The following is a 26732-nucleotide window of genomic DNA, read 5'->3' on the forward strand; positions in this document are numbered from 1 at the left end:
TTGTGAGAATCAGCAATTCTCCGAGAGCTATGTCTCAGTGGCTCTGTAAATTAAGTATTTTTAAAGTTCCTTTGTTCCTTCTCTCTGTCCTCCCCAGGCAGTTTGCTGCAGCGCTGGCAGACCTCCACGAAGCAGCACGACTCTCCCCGTCCAACCGGGAGATCCGGCGCCTGCTGGTCCGGGTAGAGGAGGAATGCAAACATCATCAGAAGGCATTGAGCAACAGCACAGCGCAGGGTTACAACAGGGACCCTCACACCCACCATCATCAAGCCACAGAGGAGGAGGCAGATGCCTATTCACAGGGAAGTCTGGAGAGGCAAGTCCCCGCAGAGCAGACTGACGCAGAGAAAGACGAAGACAAGGAGGAAGGTGAGGAGGTGAGTCTGCAGTGTGGGAAAAGTCCTGAATTTTGGCCCCTGAATCCATACGCTCCCAACAGGACTCTCCCTGGGGGTGCGGCCTTTGCTTTAGGAGATCAGTCGCCGTGTTTTCCTCAAGAGGAATACGTGCAGAACCCGCTGTTTGTGGACTTGCCCGAGCCTGTTCATGCAGCCAACAGGCAGACCCAGGGACTGAGCAGGACTCACCACCACTGCCACTCCCTCCAGTCAGGCAGCAGAGTCGGGGGCAGGCCTCTCTCTCTGTGCGGCCCCTCCAGTCCTCTCCCAGGCAGACATATCTCCACTTCACTGAGGCCTGCTCCCGTGATGGGTATCGACATCGGCCACGGGTTAGCAAATGAACACTCTGGACACAGCCCCACCGAGCTCTTTCACCCCATGTCGCCCAACAGCTCTTCCCCGCCTGGGCCTCTCCAGATGTACCAGCCACGCTCCTCCAGCTTCTCCAGGGGCTCGGACAGACTCTCCGCGCACTCCGTGGCTCTGGACGGCCTGGCTCTCGCTCTGGGGTCTGGTATGGATGTTCGAAGAGAGGGTGGTGGTGGTGGAGGAGGAACAGCAGGCTCAAGAGGCTCCAGCTCCAGTCAGGCCTCCAGTGGGAACCTGTCAGACGGCGGCAGGCAGCAGGTGCCGGACGCCCCGTGCCCCATCAAGAGCAGCGGTAGCTTCAAGACAAAACCAGAGCTTAAGCCGCGGCCCTTCATGGGAGTAATGGACAAATCGGTGAGAGTCCAGGGCCAGCAGACCTCTGGTCTGAGCCGCCAGGGGCAGGGAGGAGGGGCGGAGAGTTTCAGTATGTCCGTAATGGAGTTTCAAGGGTTGAACAATGAGTTCAAACGTGCTTCATTCCAGGAGCAGCAGAGCCGGGAGTTTGGAGAGCGGCTCCAACAGCGAGAGGCCAGAGGCACCACGTCCTCCCAGCTACGCTTCCCTGAAGGAAGACACAGACAGGCGAGCCTAACCAGAGACAACCCGGCTCTGCACATGGCTCCCATCAAACCCAAGCGCTCGTTTATAGAGTCCAACGTTTGAATTATCGAAGCACAGGCTGTTTTCAACAAACTATACCCACGTAAGGTAGCAAGGGAGGCTGGTGGGAGAGCAGCTCCCTTCCCTGAGCCTGTTTTGTAGATTTATGCTGCTGCACTGCATTTACAATCTAGAACCAGTGTTCAACTCAGGCTACTATGCTTTTGCTTACATGTCTACAGCTACACTAGTGTATTCAAGAAAACCAGACATACCTTAAGTAGGGATTTTAAAAAAAGTAGTATATTGTCTCAACTTTTAATTTATTATAACAAATATAGAAGTCAGAGAAAGCTTTGTGCACGAATATTTAAAAAAAAAAACAACTCATGCTACTAGTTGCAGGATATGACCATTTCTATCGTCAAGTGTCTTTTAAAAAACATTTATATTTGTACGGTGTACACTATATTTGCAGATTATATATTTCCCTGTAAGTGGTTATCCGTCAGCATTACAGGCTTCAAACGAAATTACTTTGTGTGCTTGAGATTCTTATTCTTGGTACATTTGGTTTAAAAAAAAGGAGCTGTACATGACATTGTTGGAAACTTGGCATAATCAGATATTGAATTGACTGCTTCAATACTTACAGTATGTTATTTATTTTTTCATAGCAGAGCACATTCATATGGAGTGTTTATTTAGACAGAGAGAGAGGAAGTGTTTACACGAGCAGCAGTCATGGATAGAAAATCTTTAGACTTCGTACACTGCAGTATGTCCATAGTTGTCATATACACCCTTTCAGTCATACTATGGATTACAGAATGTTACCACATTATTACTGTGGTATAATAAAATATTAATGGAGGACCACATTTCTACATCTTCTTCTTTAACAGTATAATCCATAAATTGTTTTAAGCTTCAGAGTGTGTATGGATGGATAAAAGGTTTCACAGTACAACTGAGCTCATAGAAACTGACATTTAATCGCGCAAACAAAATAAAATACATGTATAAAATTGTTGACATTTCAATTTCTGAATATCACAGAAAATGTCTTCATTAATGTCATCAATATCATTAAGAATTGGATGTTAGCTGTAGCACAAGGAAGTAATGCCTTGTTTCCACATAGCTCTGTGTATGCATCATATGTATAACAATAACTAGATACCAGATGACAAGATGGCAGCCTTCAGGGTTTACTCGCAGCCAGTTTTCCCCAGTGGCCACTTGTGGTATTGCATCAAAATGTCCCTGTTCCTTTAAAGCTGCAACTGCTGATTTTTTGGCCACTCACGGGCAGCACAAACAGCTTCCACATATGTTTTAAGTTGCTATGTGGATGTTGTCAGTCAAAAGTTGCTAATTTGCACAAATAACAGTTATTGATCAACATTAACATTCAATTGAACTTTTGTTTGTGGCTGCGTGGTGAATTTAAGTCCTACATTGAATTTCCTTTAGCTCTTTTTGGTCTCTACCAACTGTTGAGGGAATACAACTTTTAGAGCTGTTGCTGCAATTTTGCCCCTTTGCTCCACAGTGGCCAAAAAATTGCAGCTTTACAAAGTAATGCTAACAGAAAAATAGTGCTTTTGTTTCATTTGTGGCATGTGTACAGATTTGCCTATACCTGAAATGTCTTGTCTTTCTACCTTTGAGAAACTGTTTAGGGCACTGTGGGTCAGAGGTCTTTCAGCTGCTGGTGGCTGGTCTTCCAGCGGCCAATAGCCATCTTCAGGGTGTGATTAGGGGTGAGCAGAGTGGTCAGTAAGGGGAGGTTGGTCATCGGGCTAGAGCGGTTCTTAGTGTTGATCCAGCTCTCAATGGCCTCCCTTTCATATGAGTATCCATCTGTTGGGAAATGTGCACAGTCCGGGGATATAATACTTGTTGTATCATTGTATGTAAACTGTGTTAAAACAAGCAGTGTGTAAAAAAACTGCTGAAAACTGCATAAAATAGTGTGCCGAGACATAGCATAGAATATTGACAAATAAGCCAAAAATACCAAATTATAGGATGTTGAAAAACGGACTGAAAAGACAAGGCTATAGCATGGCTAAAAAAGTATGACATGTCCCCAAAAAAGCTGAAAATACCTCACAACAGCATAAAATGAGCATGAGCATAAGCATAAAATAGCGTGCCATGACATGCAATGAAATAGCATGTTGGAAAAATGGCCAAAACCTCCATGAAATGGCATGTTGAAAAAATGACGGAAAAGGCAAGGCTATAGTATGGCAAAAATGTCAAAATATGACACGTCTCAAAAACAGCTGAAAACACCTCAAAATAGCATAAAATAGCGTGCAAAAACACACCATAGCATAGTCTTTTGCAAAAACGTCTAGAAACACCATTTTATAGCATGTTGAAAAAATGACGGAAAAGGCAAGGCTATAGTATGGCAAAAATGTCAAAATATGACACGTCTCAAAAACAGCTGAAAATACCTCAAAACAGCATAAAACAGCGTGCAAAAACACACCATAGCATAGTCTTTTGCAAAAACCTCTAGAAACACCATTTTATAGCATGTTGACAAAATGACTGAAAAGGCAAGGCTATAGTATGGCAAAAATGTCAAAATATGACACGTCTCAAAAACAGCTGAAAACACCCCAAAATTAGCATAAAATAGTGTGCAAAAACACACCATAGTATAGTCTTTTGCAAAAACAGCCCAAAACACCATAATGAAGCATGTTGAAGAAATGACAGAAAAGGCAAGGCTATAGTATGGCAAAATGTCAAAATATGACACGTCTCAAAAACAGCTGAAAACACCTCAAAATAGCATAAAATAGCGTGCAAAAACACACCACAGTATAGTCTTTTGCAAAAACCTCTAGAAACACCATTTTATAGCATGTTGACAAAATGACCTGAAAAGGCAAGGCTATAGTATGGCAAAAATGTCAAAATATGACACGTCTCAAAAACAGCTGAAAACACCTCAAAACACCATAAAATAGCTGTGCAAAAACACAACATAGCCATAGTCTTTTGCAAAAACCTCTAGAAAAACCATCAATGAAGCATGTTGAAAAAATGACCGAAAAGGCAAGGCTATAGTATGGCAAAAATGGTCAAATATGACAGGATCTCAAAAACAGCTGAAAACACCTCCAAATAGCATATAAAATAGCGTGCAAAAACACACCACAGTATAGTCTTTTGCAAATACAGCCAGAAACACCATTTTATAGCATGTTGAAAAAATGACTGAAAAGGCAAGGCTAATAGTATGGCAAAAATGTCAAAATATGACACGTATCAAAAAATCAGCTGAAAACACCTCAAAATAGCATAAAATAGCGTGCAAAAACACACCATAGCATAGTCTATTGCAAAAGACGCCCAGAAACACCATAATGATAGCATGTGAAAATGACAGAAAGGCAAGGCTTATAGTATGGCAAAAATGTCAAAATATGACACGTCTCAAAAACAGCTGAAAACACCTCAAAACAGCATAAAAACAGCGTGCAAAAACACACCATAGCATAGTCTTTTGCAAAAACCTCTAGAAACACCATTTTATAGCATGTTGACAAAATGACCCGAAAAAGGCAAGGCTATAGTATGGCAAAAAATGTCAAAATATGACACGTCTCAAAACAGCTGAAAAACACCCCAAAACAGCATAAAATAGTGTGCAAAAACACACCATAGCATAGTCTTTTGCAAAAACAGCCCTTTAAAACACCATAATTATGAAGCATGTTGAAGATATGACAGAAAAGGCAAGGCTATAGTATGGCAAAATGTTCAAAATATGACACGTCTCAAAAACAGCTGAAAAACACCTCAAAACAGCATAAAATAGCGTGCAAAAACACACCACAGCATAGTCTTTTGCAAAAACCTCTAGAAACACATTTTATAGCAATGTTGACAAAATGACTGAAAAGGCAAGGCTTTATAGTATGGCAAAAATGTCAAATATGACACGTCTCAAAAAACAGCTGAAAACACCTCAAAACAGCATAAAATAGCGTGCAAAAACACAACATACAGGCCTAGTCTTTTGCAAAAAACTTTCTTGAACACCATTTTATAGCATGTTGAAAAAATGACAGAAAAGGCAAGGCTATAGTATTGGCAAAATTGTCACAATATGGACACGTCTCAAAAACAGCTGAAAACACCTCAAAACAGACATAAAATAGCGTGCAAAAACACACCATAGCATAGTCTTTTGCAAAAAACTCCCAAAAACACCATTTCTATGAAGCATGTTGAAAAAATGACCGAAAAGGCATGGCTATAGTATGGCAAAAATGTCAAAATATGACACGTCTAAAAAACAGCTGAAAAACACCTATCAAAATAGCATAAAATAGCGTGCAAAAACACACCATAGCATAGTCTTTTGCAAAAACAGCTAGAAACACCATTTTATAGCATGTTGAAAAAATGACGGAAAAGGCAAGGCTATAGTATGGCAAAATGTCAAAATATGACATGACCCAAAAACAGCTGAAAACACCTCAAAATAGCATAAAATAGCGTGCAAAAACACAACATAGCATAGTCTTTTGCAAAATGCTCTTGAAACACCATAATGAAGCATGTTGACAAATGACCGAAAAAGGCAAGGCTTATAGTATGGCAAAAATGTCAAAATATGACACATCTCAAAAACAGCTGAAAACACCTCAAAAAGCAGCATAAAAATAGCGTGCAAAAACACACCATAGCATAGTCTTTTGCAAAAACGGCTTAGAAACACCATTTTATAGCATGTTGACTGAAATGACCGAAAAGGCAAGGCTATAGTATGGCAAAAAATGTCAAAATATGACACGTCTCAAAAACAGCTGAAAACACCTCAAAAACAGCATAAAATAGCGTGCAAAACAACACAGACACCATAGTTAAGTCTTTGCAAAAACGCCCTAGAAACACCATTATTATGCATCGTTTGAAAAAAATGACCGAAAAGGCAAAGGCTATAGTATGGCAAATTGTCAAAATATGAAACGTCCTCAAAAAAACAGCTGAAAACACCTCCAAAACAGCATAAAATTAGCGTATGCAAAAACACACCACCAGCATAGTCTTTTGCAAAAAACCCACTAACCCAGAAAACCAACCATTTTATAGCATGTTGACAAAATGACCTGAAAAGGCAAGGCTATAGTATGGCAAAAATGTCAAAATATGACACGTCTCAAAAACAGCTGAAAACACCTCAAAAACAGCATACCAAAATAGCGTGCAAAAAAACACACCATAGCATAGTCTTTTTTGCAAAAACAACGTCTAGAAACACCATTTTATAGCATGTTGAAAAAATGACCAAAAAGGCAAGGCTATAGTATGGCAAAAATGTCAAAATATGACACCCAAAAAAGCTCCCGACAAACACCTCAAAACACAGCAAAAAATAGCGTGCAAAGCACAACACAACATAGCATAGTCTTTTGCAAAAACCTACAGCCCAAACACCATAATGAAGCATGTTGAAAAAGATGCCCGCGAAAAGGCAAGGCTATAGTATGGCAAAAATGTCAAAATATGACACGTCTCAAAAACAGCTGGAAAAAACACCTCAAACAATAACAGCATAAAATAGCGTGCAAAAACACAACCATAGCATAGTCTTTTGCAAAAACGCTAGACAACCAAACACCATTTTAATGGAAGCATGTTGAAAAGAATGACCGCCAAAAGCGCAAGGCTGATAGTAAAATGGCAAAAATAGTGTCAAAATATGACCATGTCTCCAAAAAACCAGCTGAAAAAACGCCTCAAATGACAGCAGTAAAATGTCAAAGCGTGCAAAAACACAACCATAGCATAGAATTTTGCAAAAACAGCCACAAAACACCATTAAAAATAAACAGCCCGTTTATGAAAAAGAATGACCGAAAAGGCAAGGCTATAGTATGGCCAAAATTGTCAAAATATGACACGTCCAAAAAACAGTAAAAACACCCTCAAAATATCAGCATAAAATAGCGTGCAAAAACACAACCATAGCATAGTCTTTTGCAAAAAAACCCAAAACACCATTTTTATGAAAGCATGTTGAAAATGACCAGCAAAAAGGCAAGGCTATAGTATGGCAAAAATTGTCAAAATATGACACGTCTCAAAAAACAGCCATTTTAAAAACCCTGTACCCCCAACCTCAAAACAGCATAAAATAGCAACGGCCTAAAACACACTCCATAGTATAATAGTCTTTTGCAAAAACCTCTGTAGAATCACCATTTTTATAGCATGTTGACAAAATGACCGAAAAGGCAAGGCTATAGTAGCAAAAATGTCAAAATATGACACGTTCAAAAAGACAGCTGAAAACACCTCAAAACAGCATAAAATAGCGTGCAAAAACACAACTAGCATAGTCATTTTTTGCAAAAAACGGCTAGAAGAACACCATTTTATAGCATGTTGAAAAAATGACCGAAAATGGCAAGGCAATAGTTATGGCAAAAATGTCAAAATATGACACAAACGTCCCAAAAACAGCTGAAAACACCTCAAAACCAGGCATAAAATAGCGTGCAAAAACACACCATAGCATTATAGTCTTTTTGCAAAAACGCCTAGAAAAACACCATTTTATGCATGTTGAAAAAATGAACGAAAAGGCAAGGCTATAGTATGGCAAAAATGTCAAAAAAATATGACACGTCTAAAAAACAGCTGAAACACCTATAAACAGCATAAAATAGCGTGCAAAAACACAACATAGCATAGTCTTTTGCAAAAACGGCTAGAAACAAGAAGAGAACCATTTTATAGCATGTTGAAAAAAAATGACCGAAAAGGCAAGGCTATAGTATGGAAAAATGTCAAAATATGACACATCTCAAAAACAGCTGAAAACACCTCAAAACAGCATAAAATAGCATGCAAAAAACAACATAGCATAGTCTTTTGCAAAAACAGCCCAAAAACACCATTTTCATGGCATGTTGAAAAAATGACCAAGAAAAGGCAAGGGCTATAGTATGGCAAAAATTGTCAAAATATGACACTGACCCAAAAACAGCTGAAAACACCTTCAAAACAGCATAAAATAGCATGCTAAAACACAACCATAGCATAGTCTTTTGCAAAAACAGGCCCAAAACACCATAATGAAGCATGTTGAAAAAATGACCAAAAGGCAAGGCTATAGTATGGCAAAATGTCAAAATATGACACATTCCCAAAAACAGCTGAAAAACACCTCCAAAACAGAATAAAATAGCGTGCAAAAACCCACCATAGCCACAGTCTTTTGCAAAAAACGTCTAGAAACACCATTTTATGGTATGTTGACAAAAATGACGGAAAAGGCAAGGCTATAGTATGGCAAAAATGTCAAAATATGACACGTCCCTAAAACAGCTGAAAACACGCCTCAAAAAACAGCATAAAATAGCGTGCAAATGACAGGCCGTACATACAAGTCATTTGCAAAAACATGCCAAAACACCATTAAAACTTATAGCATGTTGAAAAAATGACCCAGAAAAGGCAAGGCTATAGTATGGCAAAAAAAATGTCAAAAATGACAACCCCAAATAACAGCTGCAAAAACACTCATAAATAACAGCCATAAAATAGCGTGGCCTAAAACAAAGGCGCATAGCATAGTAATGTCAAATTGCAAAAACGCCCAATTTAGCATAAAAAAACACCATAATATAGCATGTTAGAAAAAATGACCGAAAAGGCAAGGCATACGTATAGTATGGCAAAATGTCAAAAAATATGACACGTCTCAAAAAACAGCTAAAAACACCTCAAAACAGCATAAAATAATAGCGTGCAAAAACACAGCATAGCATAGTCTCTTTTGCAAAAAACCCTCTAGAAACTCCAATTTGTATAGCATGTGTGACAAAATGACTGAAAAGGCAAGGTGCTATAGTACTGGCAAAAATGTCAAAATATGACATCGTATCAAAAAACACTAAAAAAAACTCAACAGTATAAAATAGCGTGCAAAACACGCTCACAGCATGAGTCTTTTTGCAAAATAAACCACCCAAAACATACCATAGTATGTTTTTGTGTACTAAGTATGGCAAAAATGTGCCAAAATATGACACGTCTCAAAAAAACAGCAAAAAAAACCTCAAAACCAGTAATAAAACATTGCGTGCCAAAACACGCCACAGCATAGTCTTTATGCAAAAAAACGCCCCAAAACATGCCATTTTATATGGCACGTTGAAAAAATGACCGAAAAAGCAAGGCATAAAATGATTGCAAAATGTGTCAAAATATGACACGTCTCAAAAACAGCTGAAAACACCTCAAAACAGCAGAAAATAGGGTGTCAAGACAACCATGGGCATAGTATGATGCAAAAATTGCCAAAACCTCTGTGAAATGGCATCTTAAAAATTGACCCAAAATGCAAGGTACAGAAAAATGTCAAAATATGTCCCCAAAAAGAGCTGAAAATACTTTAAAATTAAAATAAAAATACTATCGAACGACAATAACTATTGTATAGACTTTTTTACAGCATTGTTTGAACAACATACTAGTAGTACGATGTTTTTTCATGATTTATGAACAACATAGTACTATACTAAGACATTTTTTTATATTATTTTGAACGTACATACTATGCCGAGAATATTTGTAATATAGCATGACTATATTTTCATCATTTTGGATGATGGCTCTTAAGTATGGATTTTTTTTTTTTCCATGATTTTGAACAACATACAATACTATGACTTTCTCTTTCATGATTTTCAAAAACATACTATACTATGGCTGTTTCTTGATGTGTTGTTTATATTTTTTTATGTCATACTGCAATATGACTTTTTTTTCCTGATTTTGAACGACATAGTATATACTATTTTCCATTTTTTCAGGAAGTAGGACGAGATACTATACTATGACATTTTTTATTATTTTTGACAAAATACTACACTATGACTTTTTTACATGATTTTGGATGGCACAGTAATAATATGATCTTTTGCATGATTTTGGACAACTTACTAACTAACGATTTTTTTCTTATCATTTTGGAGGACATACTACAATATGACTTTTTTCATGATTTTATATGACACACAATATTATGAAACGTTTTTATGATTTTGGACTACATAGTGTACTATGACTTTATTTAATGATTTTTTGACATCCTATAATATGACATTTTGGTACTTTTTGATTTTATATTATGAATTTTTTCAATGATTTTTGATTGAATACCATACTCGATGACATACTTTACTATGACTTCTTTTAATGATTTTGATAACATGCTGTACCATGAATTATTTCTTGGTTTTTGACGACAAACTATACTGTCTCCCTTTTATGATTTTTTAGACGACATACAATACAATGATTTTTTTTCATGATTTTATGACAACTTATTATGCCTACTATGCATATACATTGTTTTGCATTTTTAGGATATATCATTACAACTTCCACTACAACTTTATTATTACATTTTTATGACACTGTTTTTTCAGAGTGTTCTTGCATTCTTACTGTGATTTTTTTAATTACTATTTTTGCATTCTGATGACATACTATTCATTTCTTTTTCATTTCTTTAATATACATACATTTATATTACATACTATACTACACATTTTTAGCATTTTGTAAAGGCATGTTCTACTTTAGACTTTTTTTCGGATTTTTGTGATCAGTGTTAATATTGAACGTGTCTTGCACCCAAATCGCATCAAATTCGACAATGCACATCTCGGGTCCCCAGCAACACACCTACCAAATATCATAGTAGATTAGATTTACGGTTCTCGGATATGTAAAAGACACACAGATATACATAAATAAATACATATACAGATTCCCTGCTTTATAGTTAGATTTCATTCCTGCCATATATCCCCTTAAATTTTCACCACTGGACCTTTAAGTGGAAAAGATCTGATCTTTGCTTACCAGCAGCATGACAGGTTCCCTCATAAGCTCTCTGGTGATTGGACAAAGGAACTCATCAGGAATGCCTGAACACACTGAATCACTCTTCAGCTCTGCCACCTTCCTCAGGAGTTATTGCGCAGGCCTACTGACTCTACACACACACACACACACACACACACACACACACACACACACACAAACACAAACACAAGCAAGAGACTAAGGAAATTTGGTCGAGGAGAAAACAAGACTTTGTTTGCTCTCATTAAAAAAAAAAAAACACTTGTGCGACAAGAGAACAAACTGAACTGACCCAAACACTTACATATACACTAATATCATATCGAGGTTTTGAGCATTTGTTATTCATGTGTTTATCACTGTTCACTCTTGGATGGCAAATGTGAGCTGTGGGTGAGAGAACATGGTGGGGAGCTGATCTTGTCTGCTGACTGACTGTCCAATTCAAAGTTAAATACAAAGCAGGCACTCGACTGCATGTTAGTTTCACTGACATCGAGCTGCAGAATCTAACTGCCTAAGACTTCTATGTTTTAAACACATTTATTAAAAATCATCATTAATAAACAGTTAACTACAGCTTAACACAAAGTACTTTGTAGATGCCCTGATAATTCCACTGTTTTATTTTGTTAACGCTGCCTCTTTAGAAGCAAAGCACGCTTACTGATTCACTCCCCATCACCTTTGTAAAATATGCCCGTTTTTTCTGTCTTTTTCATTAGCAGCAGATAAAACGTGTTTTGCTATTCAGTTCCGTTCTCAAGTTTAGTCCTGCTAAGAAGGTGGGATTCATGCGACGTTACTAAAAACAGAGACAATGTGAACACAAGCTGTCACAGCACTGGAGCTGTGTAAACTGAGGAGTGATTGACAGCCACTGTGGGATGGAAATGACGGCATGGCAATACAGCAAACATTTGCTGACAACTACATGACGAAGACTGGCCTAGCTGTTAGACTGAAATCAGCAACAACTCCTACCTACTTCAGTCTTGTGGTTGAAGAAAATATACTTGGTGAAGTCTGATGAACAAAAAATTTTCCCCACTTTCAAACAGACTTGGAAACAACCAAGACGGCCTAACTATATTAGGTGTGTAAATCCCCTTTATACCTTATGGGAAATACCGTTTTGGGGGGTATTGGGTTATGTAACTAATGAAGTGCTCCAGATTAAAGTCAGACCAGCTGAAGCCCCAAAGCTGAGTACTTTTGTAGTTGCAGCCGAATATTATGTAATCTTGCTGACTAAAACCCCCATCAACGTTCACTCATTCCTTCACCCTGACTTTAATTTAATGTACCGCCTTTTATCCATGTAAATAGGCACAAAAATCCTAATCCACACACTTCCATGTTCATTCTCCAAGGAAGACTGAGCATATAGTTACCCATAACACTGGATTTATATTCTCACATTTTGGAAAAAAGCGAGCATTAACACTCCAATGAGAGACTGAGGAAGTGCTTCCGCTGAGCAGTGTGTGAACGCCGTCTTCCTCACCTATGTGCAGCTCTGACGCCAGTGTTTCCTTGGTGAGACTGAGCAGCTCTGTCCCATCTATGTTGTTGGCCGCAAATGTGTCCACCAATCCCCCGAGGCCTTCCTCCACCAGCCACACTGACACATCCTCCTCCGACCAATCACCGACCAGCAGCCTGGATCGGCCTGCTGAGGTTCCTCCTGAGAGAATGAGTCAAAGAGAGATGCTCAATCCTTGTCGGCTGCAGCGCCGTTTGACAAATGGCCAAACATTCTCCCATGCAACACTATCCTGGAATCCTGCTGACTAATTATTGATTAGGGGGCTGCAGCCATCGCAGCCTGTGTAATGATATAAATAAATGTCTGGAGGTTTCATCGACGTTTTCATCGACACAAGATGAAACTAAAAGGTGAAAAAGAGCTTGTGCGCCGCAGACAGAAATGCCAGATCAAACGCGGACTGTGCACCCACTGGTAAACACATGATCATTCCCAATTATGACAAAATCATTTTAGATTTTTTGTGGACAAGCTTTTATTGATACTTTTTTGCAGGCAACCCAGTGTAATCTGCTAAAGACTTAGCCATATTTTCTTCCTTCCTACCTTCACTTGATGTCAGAGCAGACAGTGCTAGAACACAAAAAAAAAAGGAATAAGTATCTGTAAACATGAGCAGAGCAAGGCGATCTTTCCCCTTTCAGCAAACGTGAGACTGAAGAGCAACAAAGAAAAAGAGATTCGCAACACCTGCGTCCTTGGCCACAATATGAAGTTTAAAGACATGACACTTTAAAACACGGATGAAATAAAAGCTGCCAGCAGCTCTTCTAATAGGACTGCTAAAGATTAAACTAGTGTGTATGAATGACATTGTAAAACCAGCTTTTATTTCAGTGTCAAGGGTAACAGAAACAATATTTAAAAGAAAAAAGAAAACTAACCAGGCAACGACTTTCCAACTTTCCATTGGACACAAGGTTCAATAAAAAAAGCACAAAAAATAGATTAGAAAACAAAAGAAATGTAATTAATTAATGAAATATAGATGTTACTCTATTGAACAGTGTGTGTGTGTGTGTGTGTGTGTGTGTGTGTGTGTGTGTGTGTGTGTGTGTGTGTGTGTGTTTTCCCACCATGGTTACTGCATCCATCCTCCAGCCTCCAGATGTTTACAGTCTTATCCATAGATCCTGTAGCAATTAGTGGTGAAGTTGGAGAGAAGGCACATGCCGTCACGTACCTGCAGCAAAGGACAGTAATCTAATGAATGTTGGTTTCTTTCTCTGCACAATAAAAGAAAAAAAAGTTTTAAAAAAAGAAACCTTTACACTGAAATTCATCATTCAAAAGGATGTATCAGAAATGCCTCTCATACTGCCTTGAATACTGTATCGGGTATTGGCATGTGGTCTACACTAGCAAGTTGTTGTATGGCCATGCCTTACAACAACAGCAATTACTTCACATCCATACAGTGTTGGTAGTACACGGTAGTTTTGTTTTATTTTTTGGTTTGTTTTTTAATGCAGCAGTATTGGATCGCTACTCAATATCGGCCGAGTTAGAAAGAGCTTTTTGGTATGTAAATTTCTTGTGAACATCTCCTTCGTACTACATGTTGCATGTGTTATATGTTGAATAAACAGAATGTTTTTTGTTTTTTTTTAAAAGACAATAGTGAGTATTTGAGCACCAGATCCTCAAGCAGGTCCATCCAAAGTGTTCAGAGGCTGAAGCCAAAAGTCTAAAATCTTCATCCTGAGTTTTATAGCAGCTGTAAGAGCCCTGACTGATGATCTGAGGCTGCAGTTTGGCACTTACAGGGTTAAAGAGGCTCAACACCAGACCTAAATATGTGGCAGTGATGCAAATGTTCTCCATCAGAGGGCCAATTCAGTGATGGCTTTACACGTCAAAGGCTGCACTAAAGATCTAAATAAGGATTAAAAATGAAATTTTCAGTAGATTCAAGGAAGTCAAAGCAACGTTAATGAGGACAATCTCTCTAAAACCTAAGCTGGATTGCTAAGAAATGTTGATCCACAAAAGCTAGTTGGCTTCAATCAACGTCTTTAAAACCCTCCAATGAGAATTCAGAGAAAGGCACGCACTAACCCGACTTTGAGATAACTCGCGCACTGTTACATTATCAGTTTGTCTAAAGTCAAATGAGTTTCCTGGAGGCATTTTGTCGAGTGTTGTCATTTATCCACTTTCTCTCAACTTGCCTCATCCATTTCCACTTCAGTTAGTGATTTTGCAAAATGACTTTCATTTGGCCCGCTGAAAGGAAGTGAGCTTTCTGCCTTTCAGTCACAGGTGGCTGGATGGACTTAAATAGCTTGTAAGTGTGATCATTCAGCTGTGGCTTATGTGTAGTGCATGTGTAGGGGGAGAGACGCCGTGACAGCAGTCCAACCTTTCTCTGAAAACGCAAAATGCATGTTTTGTGATTTCACTTGTTCATCATGGTACTATTTGTGGTGTTTCTGCCTTCCCCACAAGTCAGATCTTGTTGTAAATGAGTGGTCATATACTGAAGTCAGGCGTTTACTTTTGTTTTCTATAACAGAACAATTTGTGGTATCAAACTTTACAAAACTAATCAGGAATTATCTCTTCATCTCAAACACATAAGAGGTCTAGAAATGCAGATTATACAACCAATAGCTGTGTTTTTTTCCAGTGTTACTGTCGCAAAGCATCTCGCAGTGGGTTTGCCCCAGAAATATGTTTATTAAAGACAGACTGACTTGTGTATGTTTGTAAACAGAAGAGTTGCCACCAGTTGCCAGAGAAACTGTGTGAAAGACCTTTTAAAGGAATTCAGCACAAACAACATCAAGTGTGTTAAAGTGTTTTTTGAGTGTTTTACAAAAAAAAAGAAGCCGAACATGTTCATAATTTTGAAAAATCTGTTTTTAAAGTTATACTGCCTCTAAGAGACACAATGCTGAAAAAACACGAATGGATGTAGCTACAGTGACGTCACCTATTAGTTTGTGGTGTGTCATTTTAATGCCTCAAATTTGGCATTTTTCCCATCGCCATCTCACTTTTTGGGAGCCAGAAGTGACCATATTTAGAGCAGAGGGTGGGGCTGTGAGGATGAATCTGACTGTAGCGACGTCTCTCAAACATCCATGCCCTTTAATATGCATAACTTCAGGCTTTAATAAAATGTAAATGGGTGACTTCTATAAAAATTCAACCCCTGTACAGTGGCCATTAAGGAGTTGAAATTAGCGTAACAGTTTTTTTGTACGAGGCTTTAAACACATTTATTTATATTGTAAAGTTGGGCATTTTAACATGGGTGTCTATGAGAATTCTTTGTGTTTTGGAGCCAGCCTCGAGTGGCCCTTTGTTGAACTGCAGTTTTTGGCCCTTGACAAGAGTGAATCTCCAATATAGGCAGGTTTTTACTTTCACTTTCACTAGCGAGCATGTTTACAAATAGTAACGAACAATCCTGCACAGTATACCTTAACTTTTCAAATCTTACAATGTGACCGATTTTATTCAAATTTAAGTTCTTGTTCTGTTAGACATGAAAATATCTCAGTTTGGAAATTTTGGTAAAATGCATGTGAAAGAACTTTACAGTATATAATAAATAACCATCAGACAACTATATATTAGATCATCTGTTTGGGAAGATGAGGAATTAAAGCATTTATTTTAGGACTTTTACAATTTTTTTCTTTTACATAAAATGGAAATCCAGCAAATTAAATGTAACCACATAAATATAAGTAAGAATTTACCTCTCGTGCTGGTTCAGCGTGTAAAGCAAAACTGCATTGTTCTGCAAGAAGACAAAGTGTAGCACAAAACAAAATGTGAGTGTTGTGCTATGAATGGAGTACTATATAATAGTATAGTACAAAATAAATAAATAATTATAATAGTTTAAAAGCTATCATTTCTAAGTGAATCATGAAAAAGGAGAGGTACTTACAGCATCATAGATTGTGACAGTTTTGTCCACAGAGCTGAAGGAGACAGAAGACAAAATTGTAGCTGTATGAGCAATACTCTAAGTAACCATCTCTTTGGTACAGCATGTTCAGATCCACACTAATTCACAGAGGAATGAAGCAGTCCATGTCTCCCTCCAGTGGTTTAACTGGAGTAATGCACTCTCATAGTGGACTACTTCTAAGTCCAGGCAAAAAAATCTATATTTTACATCTATCTCTTGATCCTATATAGGTCAAACATGGATACTGACCTATTTGAAATCAAGAGATTGATGTAAAATATAGATTTAGTATATTGTGTGCAAAGTCAACAATTTCTTGGGATTTGCTATGTTTAGAAATCTTTTAAATATGTCTGTCAAGGAAGGGTACAGGTGCAGGTTTTGCACATTTTAGCACATCAAAAACAACTTGTGCATAATTTATACCACTGCTGACAATTTTTCAAAAATGTACCACATTTTTTCCTACATTCCAGGCAGCCATTAGTTGAAAAAATGCATTTGAACTCAACTGAAATAGACAATCCGTACATCACAGTGAACATTTGGTCTGCTTTTTCTGTCACTTATCTTATTATAGTGTGAAAATGTCTGCACTGGCATGGGCAGAAAATATTGGCTAAAATCAATCGAAAACCTTCACATAAACTTTGAAAATTTTTGTCACAAATGAATACAATCTATATTTAGACGCTAAAACATTTTAAGTCACCAAAACCTTGTTTAATTTCTTACCCAGACACAAGAAGCTGCCCATCTGAGGAGTATGCACAGGAGAGGACCGGAGCCGACTGGCCTGTTAATGTGTGCAGGAGCTGCATCTTATAACCTACAAGAGAAAGAGCAACAACTGTAGTTACACGTAGTAACAGTAAACGCACCACACGCACGCACACACGCACGCACGCACGCACGCACACATCAGTTATTCCCTGAATGCCAAACTGACCAGAAAACCAAATTACAGGATGACCTTTTTTATGAAAATTGGATTGTGCTGAAAGTGATGAAAGTTAATGTGACCTTGCTAAAGAAAATTGTATACATACACACATACAACCACTTATTAGCATGTAAACACAGACAGACGTGGACTGGCAGCTACTCTGAATTTTTTAAAAGAAAAGATGTAGCTTTGTTTGGCAGCAGCAGTGATTTGTCTTGATTTAATGATGCCGATATATTACAACCAAATGAAAGGTTGTGCCTCTGAGGGCTGTAATCAGACTGACATTTGTTGATACAGAACCTGAACACATCAATATTCAGCCTCAGACTCTTGTGGAGTTTCTCCAACACAGAGCCTAAAATCATCAGCTGTTCAGACTTTGACACCTCACATACGACAACATAATGGCTGCACTGTAACACTTATTACATATGAAAAACGTCTGCAATACTGGAACTGTGTATATGGATAACCCATGTTTACAATCTTTGCTGATAACCATAGGAGGTTGTAATTATGATGGAGAGGATCATGTGAGCTAAAGAGAGGTAAATAAATGTTACTTTACCTGAAGGTTGTTAACTAAAACTGTACTAAAAAGAAAAACTAAACTAAAAAACCAAAAAAAAAAAAAAAAAAAGGTAAATTCTACATTTCATTTCCACTGAAAAAAACTCCAGGACATATGACATATGATATATTTATGATGATAAGTGTGGCACATTTTAACTTAATCAAAAAATTACAGCACCATATTGCACTTTGGATAACATTTTGATTAATTGTGCAGCCCTTGAGTCAAGTGTCTTCACAAAGTGTTGTGTTTGTATTTTAATACCTATTGCAAAATTTCTTAAATTTGCCCCTGACAAATACCCCAATATTATCATTTTAAAAATGTAAACTAATACTGAACAAAAAAAAAAAAAGCTTAACTAAAACGTATCATTCTTGAACAATAAAAACAAAACTGGAACAAGCAAACCCACTCTGGAGACTAACTGAAATTAAACTGAACTGAAAAAAAATCCAATTAAATACAAATGTAAAAACTAATGAAAAATACAAAACTGTAATAACTCTGCTCTACCTCCAGGGCTGAACTTGTTAATGGCCCAGATCTTCAGGAGACTGTCTTGCCCGCAGGACGCCAGACGAAACTGCACGACTTGACCACCTGAAAATTAGATTGTGTGGTACCAAACATATCAGACTCTCCTCAATATTTAACAAAAAACAATCACTCGGTAGACTTTATCGTCCCCTCGCAGTGAAATCAGACAAAGACAAAACAAATCAGCTGTGATCGAGACTGACATGATCAATACTACAGTAATGTCCCCTCTGCTATCTTCATCCTCTAAAGGGGATGATATGGGCAGTATTTGTTTAATGAACTGTAACTAGGAGACATACACGTTTTATGTAAAACCAAACTGATACACCAGCGGATTATAGTGACTATCAGCATACACACTGACAGAAATTGCAGCGCGCAAGTTTTAGGCTTAAGTTACATGTACAGGTGACCCTTCTTTTTCTTAATCATATTTTAATCCTAATAATTATGAATGAATGAAATTGATTTACTTTCCAGTAAATTGCTGATCAAAATTAAATGTTAAAGTGACAGTTTACCCCCAAATCAAAAATGTTTCCCCTTACCATTTATCAATCTAGATTGTTTAGTGCACATATGAGCAGCAGCAAGTCTGTGGTTGGCAGACCTCCTCACCACTCTTTTGCTTTCTTTGTTTTTGCAGAATAAAACAACCCTACAGCACATTTTCACTCACCCACTCCCTACACTACTAACTCTACAAACTTCTCCTGCCTATTTGTGCAATTTGTTTGGATTACTTTTAGTCAATAAACCATTTTATTGGTTAATTTTACCCATGTGTCTCCCTCTTTTGTCCAAACTAAGAGCCTGGTTTTGACAGCTGTAGAGATGTCTGTCTTCTCTCCAATCATCATGGAACTAAACGGCACTTAGCTCAATGCACCAAAAAATTACATATGAAAAAAAATCAACAGCAACGTCACTTTCCAGAAATCATGACCCAGTAATCCATGGACCTTGCTGTGAGCAGTTTCACATAGGACCTATTTTCTTTCTACAAAATTACAGACACCAAACGTATGACACAAGGAAGCGTGCATCTACTGCTGGCTCACCTTGCACCACTGAACTAGCTGATGTTACAGCTCAGCCGGGGGAAATCATTCATGCTTGCCCTGTCACAAGCACGAGCATCTTGTCCATGAGTAGATGCTTCCTTCTGCACAGAGTGATGCAGTTGGCAGGTGTAGTTCAATACAAAGAAAATGGTTTCATGAAACTGCTCACAACAAGGTCTGTGGATTATCTTGAGTAACCGGGTCATGATTTTTGGAAAGAGACACTGCTTTTGAGTTTTTCAAATGCATTTTTTTGGCAATTTGAGTAACACAAGCCGAGTGCCATCTGGTTGCATTATATTGGAGAGAAGGCAGACATCTTTAAGGCTGATATCTCCAGCACTCACCAAAACAATCTAGATTGATAAACAGCACTACAGGTGAGAGGAAAAATATATATTTTTGATTTTGGGGTGAACTGTTCTGTTAATTTAACACACATTAGCTGTTGCTTTAACATCTGATAATTCGCTTTCAGCTGTAAAATAATTACTTTAATAATACATAATTTGGATTTTATTCTGTCAAGAACACTTAACTAAAGCGTGTGCCACAGAGCATGCGGGAAACACACAGCACTGGTTCTCACCACTGAGGATGCTGGGAGCAAAGGTGCAGGAGGTGACCCCCAGGTCATGGGCATTTTTCTCTGCATGGAGCTGGTTCATGTCCAGGTCCCACAGACGCAGGTCTCCGTAGGTGGAGCCGGTCACAAACACCTGACTGCAGGGGCTGAAGGAGCAGGCCACCATTGTTGTGTCATTCACTGCTCCAGTCCTTTAGAAACACAACAACAGCAGCTGCATCAGTATAATAACATATCGAACTCCATGCTGTGAGGATAGTGCAAATATTATATCCCGTAACTACAAACAGTGATGTGAGGAGAACTGTTTGCACTGAGGTCTCAGCTCCTTTTGTCAGGCTATGAGAGGCTGTGCTGTACTGCAAATGACTAATTTCTCTTCATGACCAGTTAACGCTTTGAAACCTTGGCAAATTTACTTGTTTCTTTCAAAAATATGTGAAGAAGGCAATGACCAACTTGAAGAAATGAGCAAAAAAATTGTAAAAAGTACATGAAAATTACCTGAAAATGATCACACAAAAAAAGAAAAGAGATTATCTAAAAATGCTGATTAAAAATAATAATAATTCTTTAAAAATATTTGAAAAAATATATAATTATGATAATTTCAATTCTGTTCTCTGGAAATTTTTCCCTAGTTTAAAAGAAAATAATTTTTCAAATCTACTAATTTCTTGCAATTTGCGGGACATTTTTTGCCACGTTGCTCAATGCATTTTTCCCCTGTTTGAAAGAAATCAAACCAATTTTTGCTCAGGGTTCAAGGATTTGAATGCTTGTGAAAGGTATCTGAAGGTAGTCCAAGAAATGTGATGTCAATCCAGGTTTCCAATGGTTAATCTATTGAGTAGTTTTCTTATCTATCAATCATTTAGTAAAACCTGATGAACTAGAAAAATCCAAAACCAAATCTACAACCTTGTAATTAATTATTTTAAAAAAATGCCAATTAATTTTCTGTTGATCGTCTAAGTTATTAAATGTACCTGCGTAGCTGTTTGGAGGGAAAATCCCACAGAGCCAAAGTGCCATCCGATGCTCCAGAAACCAGGTGGACAGAGTCAGGAGAGATCGCACAGATCCTCACAGGACTACGACCAGGATGCTCCAGGACGGCCTCGATTTCACCTGTGACCATGGACCAGATCACTGTGGTTGCATCAGTGGAACACGAGGCGAGGAACTGTCCGCAGGTGCTGAAGCAGCAGCAGTGGACGCTGTATCCGTGTCCTGACAGCGGGGAGAAGGGCAGTTCTGCGAAGTCTCGGGTGTTGTATATCCTGAGAGTTTTGTCTCCAGAGCATGTGGCGAGCAGTTCGCCAGAAAAGGCGCACCAGTTGACATCATCTCGATGGTCTTGTAAAGTGCAAATCAGGGACGTCATTTGGACAGCCGGTCCTGAATTTCACAGAGAGGGAGTGAAAAAGCAAACAAACTTCATGGTCATGTTATGTTCATGTTCTCAGGCATAGCTTTTCTTGTATTGTTTTGTGTTAATGTTCTTTGCACATGTTTCTGTTTTATTATTGCTTTTTTGTCATGGGACACCTTTTGCCCCGTGAGTGAAGTTGGTCTCACTGTTGGAGACTTGTCGTCCGTGAAATTGAAAATGTTTGGAGAGTTTAAGGCGTGAAAATTTAAACTAAAGAGCACTCCCTGATATTAAGTTCATGCTGCTACCTCTTCCTTAACACAAGACATCTGAAATCGCTTCAGTCAGGGTCCCCGCAGATCCTTAACACTGTTAAAGGGCACTGAATTAATGAATCTAAAAAAAATTAGGTCTTAACTGGTATTAAAATGTCTTAAATCAGTCTTTCAAAAGTCTTAAAAATACAAAGACTTTGGAAACGGGGTTATGAATTGCATTTTTCTGACGTTGTAAAGTCACAAAATAATTGATTTTTAATATTATTTACTGAATTCCTCCTGTTGGACTGTTCATGACATGAATTAAAGCAGTAGAAAAATCCCACATACAGAGTGAGACACACAAAATCAATAATCAGTTTTTCCTATTCTACCCAGATCAGACTTTTTCACTTGATCAAAAATATAATGTTTTATGTTAAAATAAATGTTTGGGCAAAATTTTTATTTTACTGTGTAAAGAGGTTGGTACGTGGAGCTTATTTATTTATTTATTTATTTTCAGTTTAGGTTATTGCAAAGTTGGTCTTAAGTTTCATCCAGTGTTGCATTAAAAAAAGGCATGAATCCTGTCTAAAACACCTTACATTTTAAGAAAAGAGGAGACGCTGCAGCACATGACCTGAAGCAAGAAGCTTTTCTGATAAAGACGTTTCTGTAGCAAAAGAATCATATCATGATATATGATGGATAGAGCTACAATAAAGCACCTTTTTTCTCTAATAATTCCTAAAGATTTTTTTCAACATTGTCGCAAACAAATACAGTAACACAGTACTGTTGTTTGGGTAAATGTACTGTGGTTACTGCTTTTCTTTCTGTCAGTTTGTGTCTAACAGCACTTCCAATTTTATAAATGTCTAATTCAAGAAGGCAGATCAGACGACAAGAATAATGCATACGTATCGCCCATCTTTTTAATGTGTAAAATACACACATTTTGGGTTGTCACACTATTTACAGACCAGAAAAACCAACAGACAAACACCAGTAAAGCCGCAGGGACTGTGTGTCTGTGGAGACTGCAGCTATGAGGCTAAAGCTAACGGTGCAGCAGGGAAGCAGCTTCCCACGTCATGTTAAAAAGTCAGATATCATTCAGCAGCGGGTGAACAACTGAGACAACAAACAACCTAACCAGCACACTCAGACGATGAGTGAAATAAAGCGTATTTGTAATGTGATCTACGTCTAAGTACAGCAGTGTACTGTACCTGTTTCCACAGAGTTGTCCGTTCAGTTCAGTGTTGTTTACTTCCTCGTGCAGCGGCTGACAGCGACGTGAGCGTGTTACGTCACTGTTAGTTTGGCGTCAAGAGACTGAAAGAGTCTCTGAGGACATGTCTCACTAATGAGGACAAGGAAAGTCACTGAGTGCATTTACCTGTGCTGTCCTAAAGTACAAATTTTATATGCACTTGTACTTTACTGAATACATTTTTATATTGTGCTACTTAATACTTCTGTTCCACTACAATTCCACTACAATATCCCCATTTTTGTGAGTTACTTCTCTAATTCACTAAAAAAAAATTACTTAAATTTAATCTGATAGAAATGTGTAATTTTCTGACATGGTAAGTGTGGTTCTGATTCATTTCCTACTAACTCCAAACATCCTTATCAATTATGAACCTCATTAAACGTATGATATGCTGAAACCTTAGTTGGTCTGTCTCCTTGTAGTGCTGGCTTACAGCAATTGCTGAGTCTGCTGGAGTTGTGTACAAAATTAAAAATAACTGAAAAAAGAGCGTGGTGCATTTGTACTAAAGCAGAAATTTAAAAGGGTTATTCTGGGTTTTTTTGGCTTTTTTTAATTTCGTTTTTAATTTTAATGCACGTTTTCAGAATCTTGAAATGGTCTCTTTGTTCTTGTATTTGACATCAGTCTTAGTTTCTAAATAATGAGATATTGGATAGACTTTCTACAAACTTTCAACTGTTAAGCCTGAAAAAACACGCCCTTATCCAACATAACTGGGATGCTTAGCGATAGGATGCAGGGTCACCTGCTGATCATTTTATAATTCACAGATAAAAATATATTGATTCACACAAGGGATATTTGTTCTACTTTGAATGTAAATAATGTGCACACTGCATAAAAAGCATCAAAATAAGCTTGTTTATCTAAAAAAAAAAAAAAAGAAAAAAAAGAAAATGCCATTAGAAGATCCAGCATATTGCCTGACAGAGGTCCATCCAAATGTCCTGAGATTAATTTACACACCCCTGCATTTTTTCTTGGCAAAGATAAGTGAAGACAATAAACGTTTGAAGGTTGAAAACAGGCACTTCATTTATAATATATAGCCTATAAATATTATTAATGTTTGTTCATTAACTGGCCCCTGGCCTTCTGTTAATTTGAGAAAATGGCCCCCGGGTGAAGTGAGTTGAGCATCCATATGCTACGCCTTGAATTTGAATCAGACTTTGTTCATAAATACGCACATGATTTCTAATTTGAGAGAAACAAAAAGTGTTAATTCACGCATCCACCACCACACTTTTTACAAAAAGGCGTCCGGCACAATTGAATTGAAATAAAACAAGCTGAAGTCAGTTACGTTGAAAAACATCCTTTTAATAGGTCCGTGCCACACACTAGTGAAAAATAAAGCTCCTACAAAAGAATGATACTTTTATTCCACAATATCTTAAATAAAGTAACTTCAAGTACTCTTGACTTGGGTACAAAAAAATCTAGCTGCCTCCATCAGGCCACAACACACAGCAAGGTTCAACACAGTGGTTACAAATGGCCTTAGGTCCTCTGTATTGTGGCAGATTACGAGGAAATGCGTCATGGAAGCATAACTGAATGCTTGTTGTTCCTTTTTTTCTCTCTCCTGCTATGGTGAGGAATGATTTCTGTATCACTGTCCAACTTTGGAGGCCTTGTTGGATTGAAATCATATTAAAAAATAATGTTGTCATAAGAATGAAAACTAAAAACAATAACATCCCCTACATGCCCCTGTTGGAAGGGTAGGCACTACCAAGATTAAGGATACCACAGTGTTTGCAGAGGATATGTATATACTGTACAAACAATATTTATGATAATGTTTTCATCACGTTCACTAAAATAGAATGCTACAATCATTCTAAGGCATAAACAATATCTTAATATTCTTAAACAATTTTTACACATCGTTCCAAACAAGACATAATATTGACATTAATAAACAGTATATACACATGAATCACCATTGTCTGACTGTTCCTCTGCTGTTCCTGTAAATAAATGCAGTTTTACAGTTAGAACAAATGAATACAGTCCTCTGATGCCCCAAAGCACTGAACAGTGTAAACAGTTTTTTTTTCTTGGCTTTGTTTGATATTTGGGAGAAAAATTATAACACAAAGACACATTCCTTTTTTTTAATTCAAAGCAGTTCAGCTGATTCTTCCTTTTCATAGAAAATGAAGTGGACCTTGATTCATAAATAATTATTACAAAATTAAATACATTCACTATAATACGATTAAATAACAAAAGAGTATTTACAAGTAGTGGAAAGTATTCTAGCGCAGACACATCAGTGACAGTTGAGGATTAATTCAGTGCAGTGTTCTGAGACAGGGAATGGTATTGCACTACGACACCCCATTTCTCTGGGACTCTTTGGGGCTTTTATCCCTGTTGTAATAAAATCCAGCGCACCTCATGTAACGACTTTTTTTTTTTTTTTTTTTGTCAAGGTGACGTCTTGTCTTAAGCACAACGTGGGTTCCTTATTAAGGATTTGACTTCTTCTTCCGTCCTGCAAAGCCATATTCTCCATCAGGAAACAAAAATAAAAGTAAAACCTGGTGCTCCAATATGAAAATGGGGTTTATGGGGAGAATCTGAACAGACAGTTTAGTTTGTTTGTTTCAGAAGCTCAGTCCAGCGCTTCTCAAAGAACTTCCTCATGTTATGACCAGCTCGACCAATGTCTGAGTTGTCTTCATTGAATTTTTCGCAGTTATCAAAAACCAAGTTGACATCAATTATGAAAGTCTCCAGGTTTTGATACCTGCAATGAAAAAAAAAAAGTCTCAAGGTGAGAAAGTACTTCACATACAGTGGTGTAACTTAAACTTATTTTCTGAAAAGCTCTCCTCTGACTTTAAATTCTGTGTAAACGCCCCAAAGGCTTTCGGTAGAAAAAGAACAAACAGAAGTGATGGGAACTTACTGGCTGCTCACAAGCTTCTCACGTATGGTGGAGAAGTCCATCGGTTTCTTGATGACCTTCTTGTAGCCGGGGACCGATTTCAAGTTGACAGGTGTGAGAAAAGGCCATGCATCCTGATGCCGCTCCAACTCAGCAAGGAGTACCCTGCAGAACACACACACACACACACACACACACACACACACACACACACACACACACACACACACACACACACAAATAAACACACCAATGGTTAGACACAGAAAAAGCTGTGGGCATCACTTTGAGAAACTGTCTTTCACTGAGAAGTTTATATTTTCTTCCTCCTTTAAATCAATATTTATATACTAACACTGGATCAAACACAAGTCACTCAAAGTAACAAACCCACACAGAATTAGGGCTGCATCATGTGCAAAATAT

At 37.9% G+C, this 26732-nt stretch overlaps 3 protein-coding genes across 13 annotated transcripts in view; 1 reads left to right on the plus strand and 2 right to left on the minus strand.

Moving 5' to 3' along the window:
* Window positions 1-2898, plus strand: part of LOC121943951 (protein TANC1-like) — a 46312-nt gene extending 43414 nt beyond the window's left edge. Inside the window, exon 28 of the mRNA XM_042487568.1 lies at window positions 98-2898. Within this exon, the coding sequence (XP_042343502.1) occupies window positions 98-1436 (1339 nt within the window). The 3' untranslated portion in view covers window positions 1437-2898. The remainder of the gene's footprint in view (window positions 1-97) is intronic.
* Window positions 2020-23416, minus strand: wdsub1 (WD repeat, sterile alpha motif and U-box domain containing 1). Its single transcript, XM_042492851.1, is given in 14 exon segments — window positions 2020-3248; window positions 11297-11401; window positions 11404-11421; window positions 12799-12978; window positions 13387-13413; window positions 13725-13742; window positions 13917-14023; window positions 16551-16591; window positions 16745-16778; window positions 17504-17597; window positions 18808-18894; window positions 20488-20675; window positions 21474-21885; window positions 23352-23416. Coding segments are annotated over 13 exon segments (1476 nt in total). The 5' UTR covers window positions 21872-21885; window positions 23352-23416; the 3' UTR covers window positions 2020-3069.
* A 1290-nt stretch (window positions 23417-24706) lies between these two features.
* The window catches only part of baz2ba (bromodomain adjacent to zinc finger domain, 2Ba), a 79996-nt gene continuing 77970 nt past the window's right edge, over window positions 24707-26732 (minus strand). For all 11 annotated transcript variants that reach the window (XM_042492893.1, XM_042492864.1, XM_042492929.1 and 8 more), the window contains 2 exons: window positions 26328-26471; window positions 24707-26165 (listed from right to left, as the gene is read on the minus strand). In XM_042492893.1, the coding sequence (XP_042348827.1) occupies window positions 26009-26165; window positions 26328-26471 (301 nt within the window). In that variant the 3' untranslated portion in view covers window positions 24707-26008. The remainder of the gene's footprint in view (window positions 26166-26327; window positions 26472-26732) is intronic.

The sequence above is a fragment of the Plectropomus leopardus genome, chromosome 1, assembly GCF_008729295.1.
Source record: "Plectropomus leopardus isolate mb chromosome 1, YSFRI_Pleo_2.0, whole genome shotgun sequence".
Classification (NCBI taxonomy): Eukaryota; Metazoa; Chordata; class Actinopteri; order Perciformes; family Serranidae; genus Plectropomus; species Plectropomus leopardus.